Source organism: Talpa europaea, assembly GCF_964194135.1.
Source record: "Talpa europaea genome assembly, chromosome: 7".
Lineage (NCBI taxonomy): Eukaryota > Metazoa > Chordata > Mammalia > Eulipotyphla > Talpidae > Talpa > Talpa europaea.
The window spans coordinates 8,569,566-8,589,112 of NC_140074.1; the positions used below are offsets into that span (position 1 = coordinate 8,569,566).

The 19,547-nt window shown below is 39.3% G+C and overlaps 1 protein-coding gene across 2 annotated transcripts in view; it reads right to left on the reverse strand.

Annotated features, from left to right (window-relative positions):
• Positions 1 to 19,547, reverse strand: part of RABGAP1 (RAB GTPase activating protein 1) — a gene marked incomplete at both ends in the record, with an annotated part of 118,092 nt that overhangs the window by 58,288 nt on the left and 40,257 nt on the right. For both annotated transcript variants that reach the window (XM_084238283.1, XM_084238282.1), the window contains 3 exons: positions 8,575 to 8,725; positions 12,379 to 12,472; positions 17,554 to 17,728. In XM_084238283.1, the coding sequence (XP_084094409.1) occupies positions 8,575 to 8,725; positions 12,379 to 12,472; positions 17,554 to 17,728 (420 nt within the window). The remainder of the gene's footprint in view (positions 1 to 8,574; positions 8,726 to 12,378; positions 12,473 to 17,553; positions 17,729 to 19,547) is intronic.

Below are 19,547 nucleotides of genomic sequence, written 5' to 3' on the forward strand. Positions count from 1 at the left end.
GATTCTAATTTAATATTTTGCCTCTTTGAAAACATTACAACAGAATTTATCTGTCTAGCCCAATTTCAGTGTTACCTGTAATTCTGCATGCTGCAATCCAAACAAAAGCCACAAAACATCCTCAACAGAAAGCCTTGCAAAGCAGGAATGTGCCTCAGCCCCGTTTACTGCAGAACTGAGACACAGAGGGAGGGGATAAAGGAGTAGGAGGGGAAATAGGGAAAAGAGGGGGCTTGGAAAAAGGAAGAAAGGGAGGAGGGGAAAGAAACGCCAGTGCACGCACACACTCTGGCATCTTCAGCAGCTCATTAGAATGCATCGCCAGAGAAGTGCTCCCTGATTTCCAGACTGCACGGTGGGGGAATAACTTAATATGCCTGCAGTATAGCATCTAAAAGTTGTTCCTCTCGTCTGTCTGGAATCCCCCTTTTAGTAGAGGAGCAGAAATGAGACAGGATAAAGGGTAGTAACCAGGACAGAATGCTAGCCTGAAACACGCTGCGAGAAGGGTAATGGTGAAAAACTCCCATTTTCTTGTAGCATTTTCTAAGGAACAAAGAGCAATGTCAAAGAGTAAAAGTAAATTAACAGTGCAAGGCATCTGGGGTATCATAATTCAGCTGCAAGAGAAGTTCTAGCTGTAAGACTAAATATTCAGCATTAGTTTCTCTTATGATTCCCCAGATACTGGCCAGTATCGAAGAAATGACCAAAATGACAAGCAAACTGAGAGAGCCCCTTTTCAAGAGAAAAATAAAGAAAATCCCATACTTTCTGTATATGGCAGAAATAGCACACAGAGCTAAGAGGAATTTCATTGTTCCCATACTTGACACAATCCTATAGTTCTGAGATGCCATTTCTTGTTTCTAGTTTCTGAGAAGCAGCACACAATTATACAAACAAAAGATGAAAAGTAAATGTATCCACTTCCACCCAAGCTGGAAAATTACAGGAAGTTTCATATACAAATTCACCTTTGTGTCTCAGAACACACAGCCTTGTCTTTGCCTACTTAAGACAATGCAAACTGGGATTATTTGGGGCTCTTTTGATAATTTCATAAATTATGACAATTTTTTGATAATTAGAAAGTGTGTATTCTTTCGTCCTAAGGTGTCTTAGGATTCTCAATTCGTTCTGAAAAAAGTTCCACATATCCAGCAGAGTACAAGAAAAATAAACAAATGTTGGCCTTTGTAAGTATTCTGGGAGTTCTGCACACCTGGGGGAAGGAGACATGTGACATGATCCAACTTTCTTTCTCTTTTTTTTGTTTCATACAAATGCTTTCTCATTGTAAGCAATAATCAGAATTCAATTAATTACTTTTTAAGATATGAAGCATTGTGCTTAATACACAAAGGCAAACAGCAATTTTAATGATTAAGCTGATTGTGGTTTCCAGTTTTTATAATTCAGGAAACCTTCAGAGCCCCTGGGGCTATCTGACTTCAGAAACTTGCTACAGGGGATGTGACTTTATAGATATGGGACATGGGGACTCAAAATTACTTTCACAACCAACAATTAGACGGAAGCTTTTCTTTGTTAGGGTTGCTAAAACAAAAACCACACAGTTAAAATGATTTATAAAACAAGAGATTTCTTCTCAGAGTTCTGGAGTCATCTTTCACTATGTCCTCACATGGTGGGAAGGACTTTTTTTTATAAGTCCACTAACCTCATTCATAAAGGTGACACCTTCTCTTGACTTAATCAATGCCCTACCTACAGATGCCTTCACATTGGGTGGTTAGGATTTTAATTTTAATTTTGTGGGGACACAAACATTCAGTCTATAGCAGAAACTGCTCACAACCTACATTCTTGTGGAATTAAATAGCAAGAGGTCTCAGTTGTTAAACAGTAGAATCATCAGGGGGAGGGGCAGAACTTAAACACATTACTTAATTTTCAGAATGTTAAAGCCATTTACTTCAGCAACCTCATTTCTCATTTCAGAAGAGGAAAAGAATGATCACCGATGCAGAGCCTCATTTAAGTTCACATCAGAGAGCGGCAGAGCTGAAACCTGTATGTAGATTTCCTAACTTCATGGTCAGTGCTTTTTGCTAAACTGACACCTTTCTTGGTTTGGTATCCACAGGCGGGTGATTAAATACTGAATTCCTGACTGTAACTAAATTTATCTGAGAAAGATTTTTAATTAAAAGTCTGCTTAGGGCCTCCCTGGTGGTGCAAGGGGTTAAGTCTCAGCACTATGAAGCTATCCACAGCCTCTGTGTCATGAGTTCCATCCCCAGCCAGGGAGCTACCCACATGGTGCAACAGACCTCTCCAGTCTCACCCGCTGCTCCCCTCAGCATTGTATTTCAATCCATCTGCCTGTTCTCCTCCCTACTGTGTCTCTGGTGGATCCTCTCACCCCCTGCACCTCTAACCTACAGTTCTTGTATGCATAAATAAAAAAAATAAATCTTGAAAAAAATCTGCCTAATGTTGAAATTATTAGATCTTTATATTATTTTTTCCAGATCAGAGAAACATTAGAATATGTTGCTATTTCATTATTTTCTCATTAAAGCTTCTGTTGTGCAACAGTTTTGATGTAAAATTTTGCTGCTAAGCAGTGAATAAAAGGAACAGAGTTATTGACATAAAAAGTGAAAGTAACCCCCCAAAAAAGGGCCAAAGAATGATTCTGAAAGCTGAGACCAGAAAGTACCTACTGTTCCCCTCATTCTCTAATTTTTCTGACTTATCAGACCCATACAGCTGTAAGCCTTATAACTAGGAGTAAGAGACACTAGGAGAGTCCCTGTGGATTACTCAATTAACTTCTCTCCCTGTGCCTGTCTCACAATTTCCATCTAGAGACCATGTTTGAGAAGCTCTTGGTCAAAGACCAGAAATGGCGAAAAAAAGAATCTGGGAATGCTTGGTTATAGAAACTCATTCCATGAAGCCAAGGGTAGTTCACTCCAAGATGTCTATCACATGTTATTATCTTACATATATACTCTAACAACAGCTTAGAGAAAATCATATTCACTGAGTATTGAAAAAGCTCTTAATAAAAGTCAGCCAGATATATTCCTAATAAAAACTCAAAGTGAGAGGAAAAAAAATCACTGAAATAAAAATTATTTATTTAAAAAAAGCACACTTTCAAAAAAGAATGAAAAACTAAAACCATTTTAGTTACAAATCAAGAACTAGATAGGAAAGCTAGTTATCACCATCATCACTTAACACCATCTTGATGCTGCCAACAAATGTAAGAACAAACCCAAGAAAAATTAGTAGCCTGGAAAAAAGAAATAAAAATTTCTCCTGCTAATTTCACTGTACACCTGAAATTTCTATAATATGCTAGCATAAAATTAAGGGATAATTCAAAATATCAAATGGTAGATGGATAATTTAAAAAAAAAAATCTGTCTTTTCTTTACTGTAGCAATTAGCATTTAAATAATGGAAATCAGAAAACAATAGGCAATTTGCAGGCAAAAATAACAACTTTTAGAATAAACTGAACACAAGACATATATGAAGGTAACTCAAAAGACATAAAATAAGAGGGGCCTCCCTGGTGGCCTAGGGGTTAATAAGTCTCAGCATTATCACCATGTGGCCTGAGTTAGCCAGGGAGCTAACTCACATAGGGCACAGCAGACCTCTGCTGTCTCGCCCACTCTCCCCTTAGCAGTGTATTTCAGTAAATCTGTCCATTTTGCTCCCCACTCTGTTTCTGGTGAATCCTCTTACTCCAAGTACCTCTGAGCTACCCCCCAGTTCTCTCCAACCTCTCTCTCTCGTTCTCTCTCTCTCTCTCTCTCTCTCACACACACACACACAGTATTCCTAGCTATGAATATATAACAATGTAGCTTATACCCTAATTATTATGCAAATAAATTAAATGCCATTAAAATTAGAATGCTTATAAAACTTAAAGAACTATTAAAAAAGATTGGAGAAAATGATTTTAAGGTATGTATGGAAGATTAAATACTCAAGGATAAGAAAATCAGGAAAGAGGGAACTGAAAAAAGCCTTGCTTCACCAGCTATCAGAACATAACTAACAGATTAATAAACAAAACAATCTAGAAATTAACCGCAGTATACATGAGAATAGGAGAAATAACAAAGATGGTAGTTCTATTTAGTAAGAAATTAGGAGTAGCACAACTGCTTATCCATCTGGGAGAAAGTAAAATTGAACTGCTGTCTCATGACATGTACAAAAATAAATTCCAGATGGATTAAAGACATAAAATATAACACATATAATAAAAATGTTGCAAGAAAATCTGGGAGACCACATTTACAAAATTTAGAGGTTGGAGAGACTTTTATACAATTTTCTACATAAAAACTGAGAACACTTTGTATGCCATGAAACTATAAAGTCAATAAAATTCACATTTTAGAAAGATATTTATAAATAAGATAAAAAGGACTAATATACATGATCTAGAGAGTGTGCCCTAAAAACTGACATGTTAGAAAGACTTATAGAAAAACACGAACGGTATGTGAAGAGGTAATTCACAGGAGGACACCAGACAGGAACTGCGCACTGAGGATACGGTTGCACTCCAGGCACGGACAGCAACATTAACAGTGTGTTTAGTGCTGTCTGGGATATGAGTCAACAGGTACTTTGCCACACTGCCAGCGGAAATGTGAACTGTTACAGCCTTTTGAAGAAGAAAAGTGGATGTGACCAAATTAAAATTGAAAATTAAATAATCAGTTTAAGAAAGAAATTACTCTTTGATCCAGCAATCACACTGAAGACAGATTCTATGCCACCGAAGTACGAGATTTAAAACATGTGTAAGGATGTTTAGTCAAACACTAGAGGTTAAAAATCAGAAACAAAGTAAATGCCCACCTACAGAATAATGGCTGAGGAAGAAATCACCCTTGAAAACAAAAATATATAACTATACTTACGTGTTTACAGGAATTACATGAGCGCATGCCTATATAAAGAAATTTTTATTTAAGTTCAAGGACAGGCAGGTTGGAAGTAGGTAGTGGAACAGATAGGAAAACAGAAGGAAGAAAAAGAACAGAACAGTTTTGGAGTCAGTTTTATAAATCCTGCTTCTATAATTACTGGCTGAGTGATTAGAATCAAATTACTAAGCTTCACTGAACCTGCTTCTTCATTTATATAATGGAAATAATAATTACCACTTCTCAAGGATTTTCTTAGAATGAGGTAATAGAAATAAAGTGCTTGGTATAGCATTTGACCCATATTATATGTGCTTTAAAAATGCAATTATTATGTTTTTTTTTTCCCTCTAGATACAAAAAATTTTCACTTAAAAAAAGAACAGGGAGAAAAATGCCTTTGAACTCCATCGCTTATAAAAATAAACAATACCATAAAAACAATGTATTTTATATTACTGAAAGGTTGTCCCTAAATTATAAAAAGACACATGGAAAAATTCCTCCAGTATAACCTTTACAAGACAGGCTTGACAAAGCAAGACAATGACATAAGCAGCCATCATTTAATTTTTTGACCTTTATATTATAAGTCAATTCATTCTTTCCTGTTTTAAATTCAGACTTTGGGGCCTCCCTGGTGGCGCAAGGGATAAGACGCAACCTATGAATCAATCTGCAGCCACTGCAGCATGAGTTCGATTCCTGGCCAGGGAGCTATGCACATGGCGCAGCAGACCTCTCCTGACTCACCCACTGCTCCCCTCAGCAGTGTACTTTAGTCAATCTGCCTGTTCTGTTTCCCACTCTGTCTCTGGTAAATCCTCTCACCCCCCCACACCTCTGGCCTGTACCGTAGTTTTTGTATGCATAAATAAATCTTTAAAAAAAATAAATTTAGGGGCCTCCCCGGTGGCGCAGCAGTTGAGCACTGGGATGCAAAGCTGCCCACAGCCTCTGCAGCGCCAGTTCGATCCCCGACCACCAGGCGAGGGTCCCACATGGCGCGCAGACCTCTCCTGCCGCCCGCTGCTCCCCTCTGCAGTGTCTGCCTGCTCTGCTCTCCACTCTGGCTCTGGTGAATTCTCTCACCCTCCCGCACTTCTGACTGTACCCAGTGCTTGCATAAATAAATAAATAAATCTTAAAAAAAAACTTAAAAATAAATAAATAAATTTAGTCTTTGAAGACGCTAAGCAAAAAATAAAACAACAAAAAAATAAAACCTCTAAGGCTCTAAGGCAAATATTACATGTGAAATTTCAGAACATCAAGCATGTATCTGGCAAAGAACTCATGTCCAGAATAAATAACTTCTAGATATCTATAGATATAAATGTTATTGTCCACATATGTATAATAATGTATATAAATCCTGCTGTCTGTTCAGGTTGCAGTTAAAAATCCCACAGATGACATGGCTTATGAACGACAGGAATTTACTGCTCATGATTCGGAGATGGGTCGGGGTCCCTTCTAGGACAGAGGCTGCCTCTGTATCCTCCCACGGTGGGAAGGGGCAAAGGATCTCTCTGGAGCCCTTTTATAAGGGCACTAATCCTTATCTGTTCTTATGACCTATTCACTTTCCAAAGACCCCACTCACTGCCTAATAGCATCACCTTAGAGGTAAGGTTTCAGAATATGAATTCTGAAGGTCACAAACATTCATACCTTAGCACTTGCTAAGCAACTCATAGGGAGCTTTATGCAAAAAGCTGAAATCGAAAAAAGGAAACATCTTTTCAGATTCTAGTCATCTGTACAATAAATGTGAAATACATAACATATAACAAAACAACTGATCTTTTTATACACTATATAACTAAGATGTTCCTATTTGAAAAATAAATGTCACAACTTCCATGAAACCATAAAAATAAAACTCATGTCTTTAAATTACCTGTATGACAAGCCAGACCAATTATCCCTAAGAAATCATTTTTAACCAAACATTTCAAAGGACTTTAAAAGAGGAACTAGAAAGTTAGAGTAAAAACTAAGAATTATATATCCACAATATGAACTGCCAACCAAAGGAAAAAAATCAACTAGGTGTGCCTTTGCCAGCTGTACATGTCACACATCTTCTTTCTTACACAGCTTCAGTCACACTACAAGGACAACGCTCCTCCACCTTTCCATGCCCCAGGGAACTCTTTTGTTCAATCTGTCTTAAAAGTTTTATTCTTGGGGCCTGCCTGGTGAGCAGGGGTTAATGTCTCAGCGCTATCAAGCTATCGACAGCCACAGCTGCATGAGTTCAACCCCAGCCAGGGAGGTGACCCACATGGCATAGCAGACCTCTCCAGTCTCACCTGCTGCTCCCCTCAGCAGTATATTTCTGTCATCTGCCTGTTCTGCTCCCTATTTGGTCTCTGGTGAATCCTCTCACCCCCGACACCTCTGGTTTACACCTCAGTTGTTGTATGCATAAATAAAAATAAAACTTTAAAAGTAAAACCACAAAAAAGTTATATTCCTGGTACAAACTCTCCTGCTCTCCCAGGCTGAATCAATCTCTCTTTTAGATGGTTCCCACTATGCTTTGCCAGATTATCACAAGGCAGTTCTAACTTACGCCAGCTAATTGCTTTGTATTTGACCTCCTAGCTCATTTGATTGAGGGCTCTGAACAATCCACTAACCAAGTTTGAGATTTACATATCATTGGAGAAACTGCTTCCTAAAGAAAAACACTTCAAGAATTCAAGAAAAAAAAATCAAGAATTCAAACCAAAAACACGGATACAAAGGCACAAACTATCGTCCAACCTTGCAAAATCTTAAAATCCAATGTGCTTATATACATAAAAGTTTTTGTTGTTTTGCTTGAAAAACCTAGCGGAATACTTGAACTTGAGGAGATACTAATAAAAAAATGAGAATTCCTCATTTTAGGGGAATGAACTAAAAGGAAATATGGTTTTAGATAAAAGAACCTGTTCTTCCAATTGCAGAAACTAGAACTAGGCATTACCTACACAGAACAAATTTATGAGACATGTGTAAAGTTATGAACAAAAAAATAAAGGTTTGGGCCTCCCCGCTGGCTCAGCGGTTGAGCGCTGGGTTGCGAAGCTGCGGCGCCGGTTCGATCCCCGGCTGCTCCCCGGCCACCGGAGGAGGGTCCCACATGGCGCGCAGACCTCTCCTGCCGCCCGCTGCTCCCCTCAGCAGTGTACTTCGGTCCTTCTGCCTGCTCTGCTCCCCGCTCTGGCTCTGGTGAATTCTCTCACCCTCCCACGCTTCTGACTGTACCCAGTGCTTGTATAAATAAATAAATAAAAATTAATCTTAAAAAAAAAAATCCATTAAAAAAATAAATAAAATAAAGGTTTGCTTACTGCACAGCACAACTGATCTAACTAATCATGTGATTAAGGTCGAAAGGAACTTTGACACGCAAGGGGCCAGGAATACCCTCTGCCCCAGCGGCGTGGCCAGGCTGGGGAGAAAATCTGTACCTTCTCCTTTGTGCCAACATAACAAAGGACTCTGGGCTCGAAGCCTCATAGCTGTATTCTTATATTAGATAAGAGAATTATAAGAATTTCTTGGAAATCAAATAGGCACAGCGATCTTTTCAAAACAAATTTCTAAAAGGATTAACGTTGAAGTACAGTGGTCATCCCCTTACCTTGGTGATGAGGATTCGGTATTTTTCTACCAGGTGGTCGTTGTTGTGACAACCTGCTAGCAGCTGCCAGACTTCTCCTCGAAGTGCTTCGGGAACACCACTCCTCACCAAGGGTGACAACTGCTTTGGCCTCACGCTCAAGTTGAGATGCCTGGGGAAAAAAAAGCCAAAATTTTCAAGTGCGTGAAAGAAAGATTCCCGGAAGTGTATTATTTTTGTAAAAACCAAACTTAATTGATACACAATGACTTCATAAAGGTAATGTGCTAATAAACAAAATAATAATAATGATGAAGTGCTCTCAAATTAGATGTGGCCAAGATAACTAAAAGACTAGGTGGAGGGGGCCTCAGTGGTGGTGCAGGCAGTTGAGCGCAGCGCTGTGAAGCTGTCCATAGCCTCTGCAGTGCAGATTTGAGCCCGGCCAGCCAGGGAGATACCCACATGGCGCAGCAGACCTTTCCTGTCATGCCTGCTGCTCTCCTCAGCAGTCATGCCTGCTGCTCCCCTCAGACTGACTGAACAGTCAGTCTGCCTGTTCTGTTCCCGGCTCTATCTCTGGTGAATCCCCTTACCCTCCCGCACATCTGCCTGTACCCTGGTTCTTGAATAAATAAATCTTTGGGGAAAAAAAAGGCAATCTTTAAAAAAAAAAAAAAAAGTTAGGTGGAGGAAAGAATAAAGTCTACCTAGATTTTACAGTCAGACTGCTTCCTAAGTATCTTTCAATTATTGCCTTTCAAAACAAAAAACAAAAAGCAAAACTGGAAACCCTAGCTTGATAGTTGTGGTTCATGTAAGAGAGAAAAGAAAATTCCAATCAGTGGACACACAGCCAAAGATATGGGGTGGGGCCCTGCATCAAAACTGAAGGGTGTATTTTTATGTTCTGAATTAAAATAAATATTTGAAGTGATACCAGTAGTTTTTATGATACTTTGAAACTTTTTGAATGACTGTGGAGGATAAAGTTTCTATCGTGCAAAACCTCTTTCTAGAAATCAACTTTTACTGAAATACAACTATTTTTATTTGTTCATATATTGTCTATGACTGCTTTCACATGACAATATAAGTGCTAAATAATTACTAATGAGACTATTGGTTTACAAAGTCTAAAATATTTACATTTGGCCCTTTGCAGAAAAAAATTGAAAATCTTAGCTTAATTTTTATTGGTAAAGTTATTTTCAGAGTAATTTTACGTCACGGATAATATTAACTTTATCCAACTCGGCAAACTTTATAGTGATATTAGCTCTCTTACCCACTGAACTGCACTAAGATGAATGTGGAAAGTTAAGACTTCAAAGGAACTATTACTAGCTACTAATGCTGAGACCCGCTGCAGAGCTAAACAAGTCAGCTCTGGGAGCCGGCCCTGATGGTGCTAAAAATTCTGCACCTGTCATTTACTAACTAGAATCGCTGACAATCTCTCTGAGCCAACTTCCTCGTCTATAAAAATTGAAACTTAGGCCTCCCTGGTGGTGCAGCGGGTTGAGCGCCACACTGTGAAGCTGTCCGCAGCCTCTGCAATGAGGGTTCAATCCCGGCCGCAGGCAAGAATCCCACATGGTGCGGCAGACTTCTCCTGTCTCGCCTGCTGCTCCCCTCAACAGTGCTTTCCTTCCGTCTGCCTGTTCTGCTCCCCGCTGTCTCTGGTGAATCCTCTCACCCTCCCACGCCTCTAGCCTGTACCCCAGCTCTTGTATAAAAATAAAATTAAAAAAAAAATCTTAAAAAAATAAAATAAAATAAAAATTGAAACTAGTTCTGAAGATTGTTAGAGCTGAAATAGAACACATAACTTAGCACAGTACTAGTCCTATAATAAATTCATTAATTCTATAGCTATTGCTACTGCAACATCCATTATTTTTAACTACAATAATCCTGAATGTTTTAAAGGCTTGTGTTTTCTAAATGGAGAAATAAATGCAAAGGAGTTAAGTGACTTGCCCCAAACCATACAAGCTTGGAAGCAGGACAAGTAGGAATTGAAGTCATCTTCACTAAGCTCTTAAATTTCCTGATAGCATGATGCTTCCTATCTAAGCAAGATATAAATAATGATGAAAAACAAAGACATACTGAAACAAGCAAAATCAATTTTAAATACCCTGAAGACAGCTGAAACAGATGGAAACTCAGTTAACATAGCTGAGGGAATAGAAGAGAAGACACCACTTAATTAAATGGGTTAAATGAACAAAGGTTAACAAAACAAATTCTAAGCAATTGTATAAAATGACAATGAGTTCCTCTAATAAAATCTAATTCTAGAGTCTAAGTGCTGTATCTGGATGATTTTAAATATAATATTATATAACCAAGTCAAGACTCAATTACATTTCTATTTTAGAGCAGAAACCTTTTTCTACAGATGAAACCCAGCCAGCAGCAGTCCAAACACTCTAAGCTCACTGCACTGAAATTTAACTGTGACAAGAGCATCAGCAGGCTTGTCTCCTGACTGCTAAAGGAATATCAGAAATAGATGAAAACTCTTCCCCTGTTTTTTTTTTTCCAGCATTTTTTTTTTCCCATATTAAAACCACTGTGGAAGGACAAACCATGCTTTGGTTTGCATTTTCCTCCTGTACATATTTGACATTTCCCAATGTGAAGAGCATTTCACCAAAAATGAAAAGCATTGTGAGAGTGCAATCAGCAGATGATGCCCATTTGTAGTCCTATCCCTTAAGGGCATTAACTGTTCTTAAGTGCCAACACAGACTTTACTAAGAATAGAGTGAAAGGCCTCAACAGTTAAAATTTCTGAGAAAAATCAACCCCCAAAGTAATAGGCCCATGGGGAGCTTATATGACAACCTCATACCCACAAAGTTAGAAATAAAGAAGAGCTCAGATCGTTTTCAAGCTTAGCCTTTTCCAGCATCCTACAAAGGGAAAGAAAAAACTACATGTCTCATCACTTGATTTTCCAGAGTGCCTCTGGGTCCATTAACAATTACCTGAAGGTAGCGGACTTCTTTTAGACACTCTGGCATACTGCTCCTTAATATTGTTTTCAAGCTGTCTCTTAAGCTAATAAGAAATTCCTGAATCTGGGCCTCCCTGGTGGCGCAGCGGTTGAGCACTGGGTTGCGAAGCTGCCTGCAGCCTCTGCGGCACCGGTTCGATACCTGGCTGCTCCCTGGCCACCGGAGGAGGGTCCCACATGGCGTGCAGACCTCTCCTGCCGCCTGCTGCTCCCCTCAGCAGTGTACTTCGGTCCTTCTGCCTGCTCTGCTCCCCGCTCTGGCTCTGGTGAATTCTCTCACCCTCCCACGCTTCTGACTGTACCCAGTGCATGTATAAACAAAACAAACAAACAAATAAATAAATAAAACATGCCTCTATTAAAAAAAAAAAAAAAAAAGAAATTCCTAAATCTTACAAGTGTTAGCAGGAAAAGCAATTTATAGAGTAGTTAACATATATCTTCCTCATAACACTCTGCTGTCACTCTAGGTACCTAACACAGATAAGGAAAAATCCCCACCTGGGAGCTCGACTGTAGCGCTAAGATTTCTGTGAGTTAACCTTCTTTAGTTAACTGTTTTAACTGCTGTATATTATCTTAACGAGTCAGGGGTTCCTAACCTCTTCAAGAAAAAGGATCACTTCCCTTACTTGGCTTCAGATCTTCATTACTATCCTTACAAACTTGTAAAAATAAACTAGCAACACAAACCTCATACTTAAGTTTCTATCACTGGCTCTAAGACTGAGTACTGTAAAGATTCCTTATCATAAAATGATAATTACAGATGAAAGAAATGTTCTATGATAACTTACCATTTTGACAGCAGTTCTCCCCACGTTTCAAGAATTTTTTCGGCACATTCTTTGGATACATCACCAGATCCACTCAAGAGAGGTTCATCATTATCTTTAATAAAAACAACATACAAAAAAGGATAACAGAGTGATTATGCTAGCCAAGAATGACATGGAAACTTAAGAGTCAAGTTTTGAAAAATAGTCATTTCTTTCTTTTAGTATATAAGTATAAATAAAAAGAAAATATAAAAGGTCCTAGGTTGAGGGCCTCCCCGGTGGCGCAGCGGTTGAGCACCCGGTTGCGAAGCTGCCCGTAGCCTCTGCAGCACCGGTTCAATCCCCGGCCGCTCCCCGGCCACCAGAGGAGGGTCCCACATGGCGCGCAGACCTCTCCTGCCGCCCGCTGCTCCCCTCAGCAGTGTCCTTCGGTCCTTCTGCCTGCTCTGCTCCCCGCTCTGGCTCTGGTGAATTCTCTCACCCTCCCGCGCTTCTGACTGTAACCAGTGCTTGTATAAATAATAAATAAATAAATCTTTTTAAAAAAAAAAAGGTCCTAGGTTGAAAGTTTTTGCAATCTCTTTAACTCTATTTTGCTTTCTATACCGCTCCATATCATGTCAACTGCACCAGAGTCATTTAATTATAAAATCACAAGACTCAAAGTATGGTATAGCCTCTAATTTCCCAAAGCAAAGTTTCATGCATGAAAACATATAGCAGTCTTATTTAGAAAAAATTAAAATTTATAAACAACCCAAGTATCCAACAATAGGACAGCAGAAAGCTCAATAAATTTTGACCCATGAACACACTGTAAACTGCATGCTGACATCTGTTCACACAATAATATGACAAGATACCATATAAAAGTATTAAGAGCTAAGGCTTTGTTATGATCTAATCCATGTTTAAAAATGGAAAACAGTCTGGAATAAACTGTTCCAGGATGTTGCAATTATTGCCTCTGAGTGATGGAGTTACAATTTTTTTTTCTCTCCTCCTTTATATTTTTATGACTTTTTAAATATTCTACAAAAGGACTGAAATGAATAATTTCAGACTTAATTCCAGGTATTAGGAAAAGAAAACTCAAGATTATAAAATATATGATTGTAAGACAATGAAAACAGTTGATATCTGACAAAGGCAAGAGAAAGGTATTAGTATCAGGATGGCATATCTCATTGCTTTCACTGAATATATGCCCGGGGCCTTGCTGGTGGCGCAGGCGGTTGAGCGCAGTGCTAGGAAGCTGTCCGCAGCCTCCGCAGCGCAGGTTCGATCCCAGCCAGCGAGGGTCCCACATGGCGCAGCAGCCCTCTTCTGTCGAGCCCGCTGCTCCCCTCAGCAGTGTCTTTGGTCCGTCTGCTTGTTCTGTTCCCTGCTCTGTCTCTGGTGAATCCTCTCACCCTCCCACGCATCTGGCCTGTACCCTGGCTCTTGTATAAATAAAAATAAATCTTTGAAGAAAAAAATTAAAAAAAGAAAAATGAACATATGCCTGGAATTTCAGAGTTCAAAATTGGCTTCTTACTTTCAAGGACTTTTAAATTTACTGACAAACTGCCTTCCACAAGTTGGGTACAGCAATACTTCCCCTAGTTGGGTACAGCAATAATTGTTTCCACATGTCTCCACCAGTTATTTCTAGATTTTTTGGCTTAACCTACCTAAATGAAGTTTGGATTTTCACACCTCTGATGATGACATCACGAACTTGTACCCTTAGCAGAGACAGCAACTGCCTAATTAAAAGCACCAGTCTTAAAGACTCAGAAATCCATGATACTAATTATTAAACTCCTTTCCTTATACTACCTTAGGCATTATTAACAGTTTTCATGGAGAGATGAGAAAGAAACCAAATGTAAAAGACACATCATTTGTGGATAGATGAATGATGAAGAGAAGACACCAAGATAAACCTCTCCTACTTCGCTATTTCATCAGGATTGGCCCCACTTCCTAATGCCTCAAGTAATTCTCTACTTACTAAAATATCAATATAACACCACAAGTCTTTGGGGGAGTCAGTTATAAAAAATGTTATTAAAATTTACAAAAGATGACAATTCCTTCTAAGACATTAGGAGAAACTATCTTACTGTCCTATATGCTTTCAACAAATCTGGACAGTAGTAACTTGTAATCTGAGCGTTCTTGTGCCTAATGTTGGGGGTACAATACAGTAGGGAGTGAGCAGGCGATCTCAGTTTCAGGATGTGGTTTCTGAATACCTCCGCTCTTTATAACTGCTGACTTCCAGCCTGACACGCACAAATGCCCTATGGATAAGGAGCTTCTCTAGAGGGCTACTGCCAATTCCTTCTGGAGAAAGAAGATATCACAACAGGATGAGTTTCCCTGGTGTCTAAACTGGGTTACAGAGAACTGTAAGATGGCATGGCCATGATCTTCTTCAGTCCCAGGTCGCTTGTCATTAGCTTTTCTTTATGGAAATGGATCCCAGAGAGGTTCCCTGTCCTACCAGTATTTACTAAGCATCCACGACATACCAGAAATTGTGTTATATACTAGGGAAACACTGTGGGATAAAGATGGACTCTTTCGTCCCAGAGCTTATTTTCCAGTGTACCTGATCATCTCTATTATATTTAAAAATTATATAATTATATTTAATTATATTTAAAAATTATTATATTTAAAAATCAATGTGCTATTTTGATTTTTAGATGATTTGATTTATAGATTAGAAGGACTAGATATCAGTACTGTATTATTCTCTAGTTGGGTCCAAATGTTTTGGTAATGGGGTTCTTTAAAATCTTTAGTATGGAGATTTTGAGCATTCTCTGTTTCATAATAATCTTTCTCAATTTGGGAGGCTTTTGTTTTTATGGCTGAATTTCAGGAGAGGGAGTTATATAAACTTTTGATTCACTGAGCGGTGTTGACCCGGAAGGGAAACTGCAAGTCTCAAAACTACCAGTTACAACACAGACCATCTCAGGCAGTGGGAACGACTCCACCTTTCCCAGCATTAATATGTCTTAAACTGGCTCTTCAGGAAGACTTTAAAAGTTGTCTTTTTTTTTTTTTTTTTTTTTTACAGAGGCATGTTTTCTTTGTTTGTTTGTTTGTTTGTTTTTTGTTTATACATGCACTGGGTACAGTCAGAAGCGCGGGAGGGTGAGAGAATTCGCCAGAGCCAGAGCGGGGAGCAGAGCGGGCAGAAGGACCGAAGTACACTGCTGAGGGGAGCAGCGGGCGGCAGGAGAGGTCTGCGCGCCATGCGGGACCCTCCTCCGGTGGCCGGGAAGCAGCCGGGGATCGAACCGGCGCCGCAGAGGCCTTGGGCAGCTTCGCAACCCAGCGCTCAACCGCTGCGCCACCGGGGAGGCCCCCTGCAGGAAGACTTTAAATTGCATCTCTGACTTCTCTAAAAATAGCACATGTACTTTCTCTGCACTTCAAGACGCTGGATGTGAACTACATGCACTCAGACAATGACAGAAGGGAGAGTAGACTGTTCACTCATATACCTGGATTAAAATCCTCCCTGGCAATTTCTAGCCATGTGACCTCAGACAAATTTACTTTCTGAGTTTCCATTTCCTTAAGTGCAAAATGAGAACAATACTAAATTGCAAATTTTAGGACTTTTGTGAGGATTATACAAAGTATTTTACTTTAAAACAAAGTACCTGCCTACCTCATATTAAGTATCAAGTATTTGGTGGCATTAATATTACCAGCAAATAACTCATCCATACTGAAAGAGGAAATTATAGAGAACAATGAGAACTGGAAAGTTAGAGCTTGCACTCAAACTAGAAAAGGACATATAATCTTAGATATCTATTTCTTCTAACCCAGTCAATCACTTGTGCCATCTCCATGCCTTAGTTAATGCATTTTCTTAGCAATAAATGCCCAAACCAGCCCATTTATCCCCATTGAATTTCCCTTACATTTTAAAAGTCCCAGATCATAAACAGCTCTTCATAATACCCCATCACACTCCCCACTATGAAAGATGGATTCGCTCTAGGAGTTTCCAGAATACTTCCTGTTCTGGAAGTATTACTTACATAGACACCTCCCTTCATAACTAGCCTTTTATTCCCTTAAGAATAAGGCCTGATGGGAGTGCAAACTGGTCCAACCACTATGGAGAGCTGTGTGGAGATTTCTGGACCTACTAAACATAGAGCTTCCATATGATCCAGCAATTCCACTCCTAGGTATTTACCCAAAAGACACAGAAACATCAATTCCAAAGAACACCTGCACCCCTATGTTTATAGCAGCACTATTTACAATAGCTAAGCTTTGGAAACAGCCCAAATGCCCAAAAATAGATGACTGGATCAAGAAGATGTGGTACATATATACCATGGAATATTACTCAGCATTCAAAAAAGATAAACACATGCCATTTGCAGCAACATGGATGGCGCTGGAAGAGATCATGCTCAGCGAAATAAGCCAAAAAGAAAAAGAAAAATACCGGATGGTCTCACTCATAGCAGGAATCTAGAAAACTTAAATAAGGGACCAGGAAAATGAATAGCTATAAGAAAGTGAAAATCAAAATCAACAAAAAACTATGAACCAGAGACACTTTTTGGGGGGTGGGGGCCGGGAGGGGAGGGATTGGGGTCAGAATGGGGCATTTGCAATTGTATGGGGGAATATAAAAATAAAATTTATTATTTAAAAAAAAAAAAAGAATAAGGCCAGTTACTAAATTATAAATCAAAGAATGTCTCTCAAACTATCACCTTCCCTGTGATGCTTTCTTCCATTTCTCACTTCTATGTTAGTATATTTTAACATAAACTGAGTTTATTTTGGTGTATATTTAATAAGGTCATATGTGGAAGCCACATTTTGGCAAGTAAACTTATTGTTATAAGATGAATCAGTTGGGACAACACATTTAGTCAGGGGAAAGATATGTCAAACATGCTCTGAAAATATGCTAATACACAAAAGTTAGTAAATAGGCTGATATTTAAAAGACACACTATAAATTTCATTGATTACAATTAAGGAAAATCAGATATTATTATTGATTTTTGAGTGCTTTGCCTGCAGTAGATTTCTCATACTAGTAATTTAAAGCATTCCAAATATTACAGCACATCATCAATTTCCTGGTAAAAGTATAATAGTCTGCATGGTCCTCTGCCCCCAAAGAGAAATTAAACTCCCCCTACAATTTACCTTCCTCTTCATCATCTTCTGGAGGAGAAGGTATCATTGAACTCTGAGATCCAGACTGTGGCAGGCGAATTGAGGGACTGGCTGTAGTTTTCCTCCTCTCTCTCTCTGATTCGCTTTCCAAGCACACAACTTCATATAAAGTGTCAGTATTGTTCTTTCTCTCCTTTTGCTTTATCTTGAAAATGAAAAAGTGTTATTAAACATAAATAAAATTCTTCTAATTTTTTTTTTAAAGATTTATTTATTTATTTATACAAGCACTGGTACAGTCTGAAACAAGGGACGGTGAGAGATTTCACCAGAGCCAGAGCGGGGAACAGAACAGGCAGACTGATAAAACACACTGCTGAGGGGAGTAGCAGATACGGCAGGAGAGGTCTGTTGTGCCATGTGGGACCCTTGCCAGTGGCTGGGGATCGAACAGTGCTGCAGAGACTGCGGGCAGCTTCGCAGCCCAGCGCTCAACCGCTGTGCCACCAGGGGAGGCCCCTAATTTTTTTAAATTAAGGACCACATCTGCTTTCATACAGAAGGTGAGAATAAAAAGGTGTTACTTTTAATATCTACACTAAAGGTAACCTTTCTAAATAAAAAAATATATGTTTACATTTAAAAACCCTTAGGGAAAAAAGAATGCCTAGTGAGCAGGACGCCAAAGCGACATTTTCATTTACTGTCTTCAGACTTTTTCATCAAATACCCAATTACGGGGCCTCCCTGGTGGCGCAGCGGTTGAGCGCTGGGTTGCGAAGCTGCCCACAGCCTCTGCAGCAGCGGTTCGATCCCCGGCTGCTCCCCAGCCACCGCAGGAGGGTCCCACATGGCGCGCAGACCTCTCCTGCCGCCCGCTGCTCCCCTCAGCAGTGTACTTCGTCGGTCTGCCTGTTTTGCTCCCCGCTCTGTCACTGGTGAATCCTCTCACCCTCCTGTGCTTCTGACTGTACCCAGTGCTGATATAAATAAATAAATAAATCTTTAAAAAAAAAAATACCCAATTACCAAGGCATAGAAAGGGTAACTGCTGTCTCTACCAAGTGGCGTTAAGGTGTCCTTCAAGGTTTCTTATATAAAACTATGCCAAAGTTGAGCTGGTTCCAATGCCTGGTAAGATCCCTAGAGCTATTCAGAGCTTGAAAAAAATAGCCAACAATACCAAAACTGGTTGCTTCAAACAGCTCACAGTTAAGGAAGCGCTCACTGCTGAATGGCTTGGGGGTCAATGACGTGTGGATTTGGCCTTATTGTCAGTGAGATCACAGGCAAGCGTGGCCTCACTGGTTATGATGTTTGAAGAACAATCTTCAACATCTGATTGTATTTGGTGTATTATTTGAGTGTTCTTGGACCATGTGCAATTAGACTGGCATTTGAATGTGTCAAAAAAAAGTTTAGTTGATCTCTTATTCACTTTAGGTTACTCCTAGACCATTTTCTTCCTCTTTTAACAAATGGTAGCTGAAAATTTAAATCCAAGAAAGCAATCCTACTTTCCCCACTAGTTTTAAAAGTTTCTTCTCTAATATATAATAACCCCCACTGTTGGCATGGCTTTTAGGCTAAAAAGGAGTTACTGAGTCACCAGATAATTTTAGTGAAAGGAAAAAGGCAAATTTTAAACAAAGTATTAAACTATTTTTCTATAATTATTTTCCCACACTGGAGGCAATAACTATATATTATACATTTAAAATATTTAATCTGTAGTACTGCTTCCTTTTCTTTCTAATGAGAGCTGCGAAGATGTTAAAATTCTAAAATTATGCTCCATTTAAGTAAATCCTAAAAACACTCTTAAAGAAAAAATGACAAAAGGAGAGTGTGAAGAGCCCAGGGTGAAACTCTTAGAAGGTTTAGGGATGCATCAACACTCCCCAACCTCACCCCAAAGCTACTATTTTACATCTGTGGATCTATAAAATGAGAACATGGTCCTCCCTCATGGAGCACTGTGAAAATTACTAAGACAGAAGTGCAAGTGGCTACCAGAGTGATGG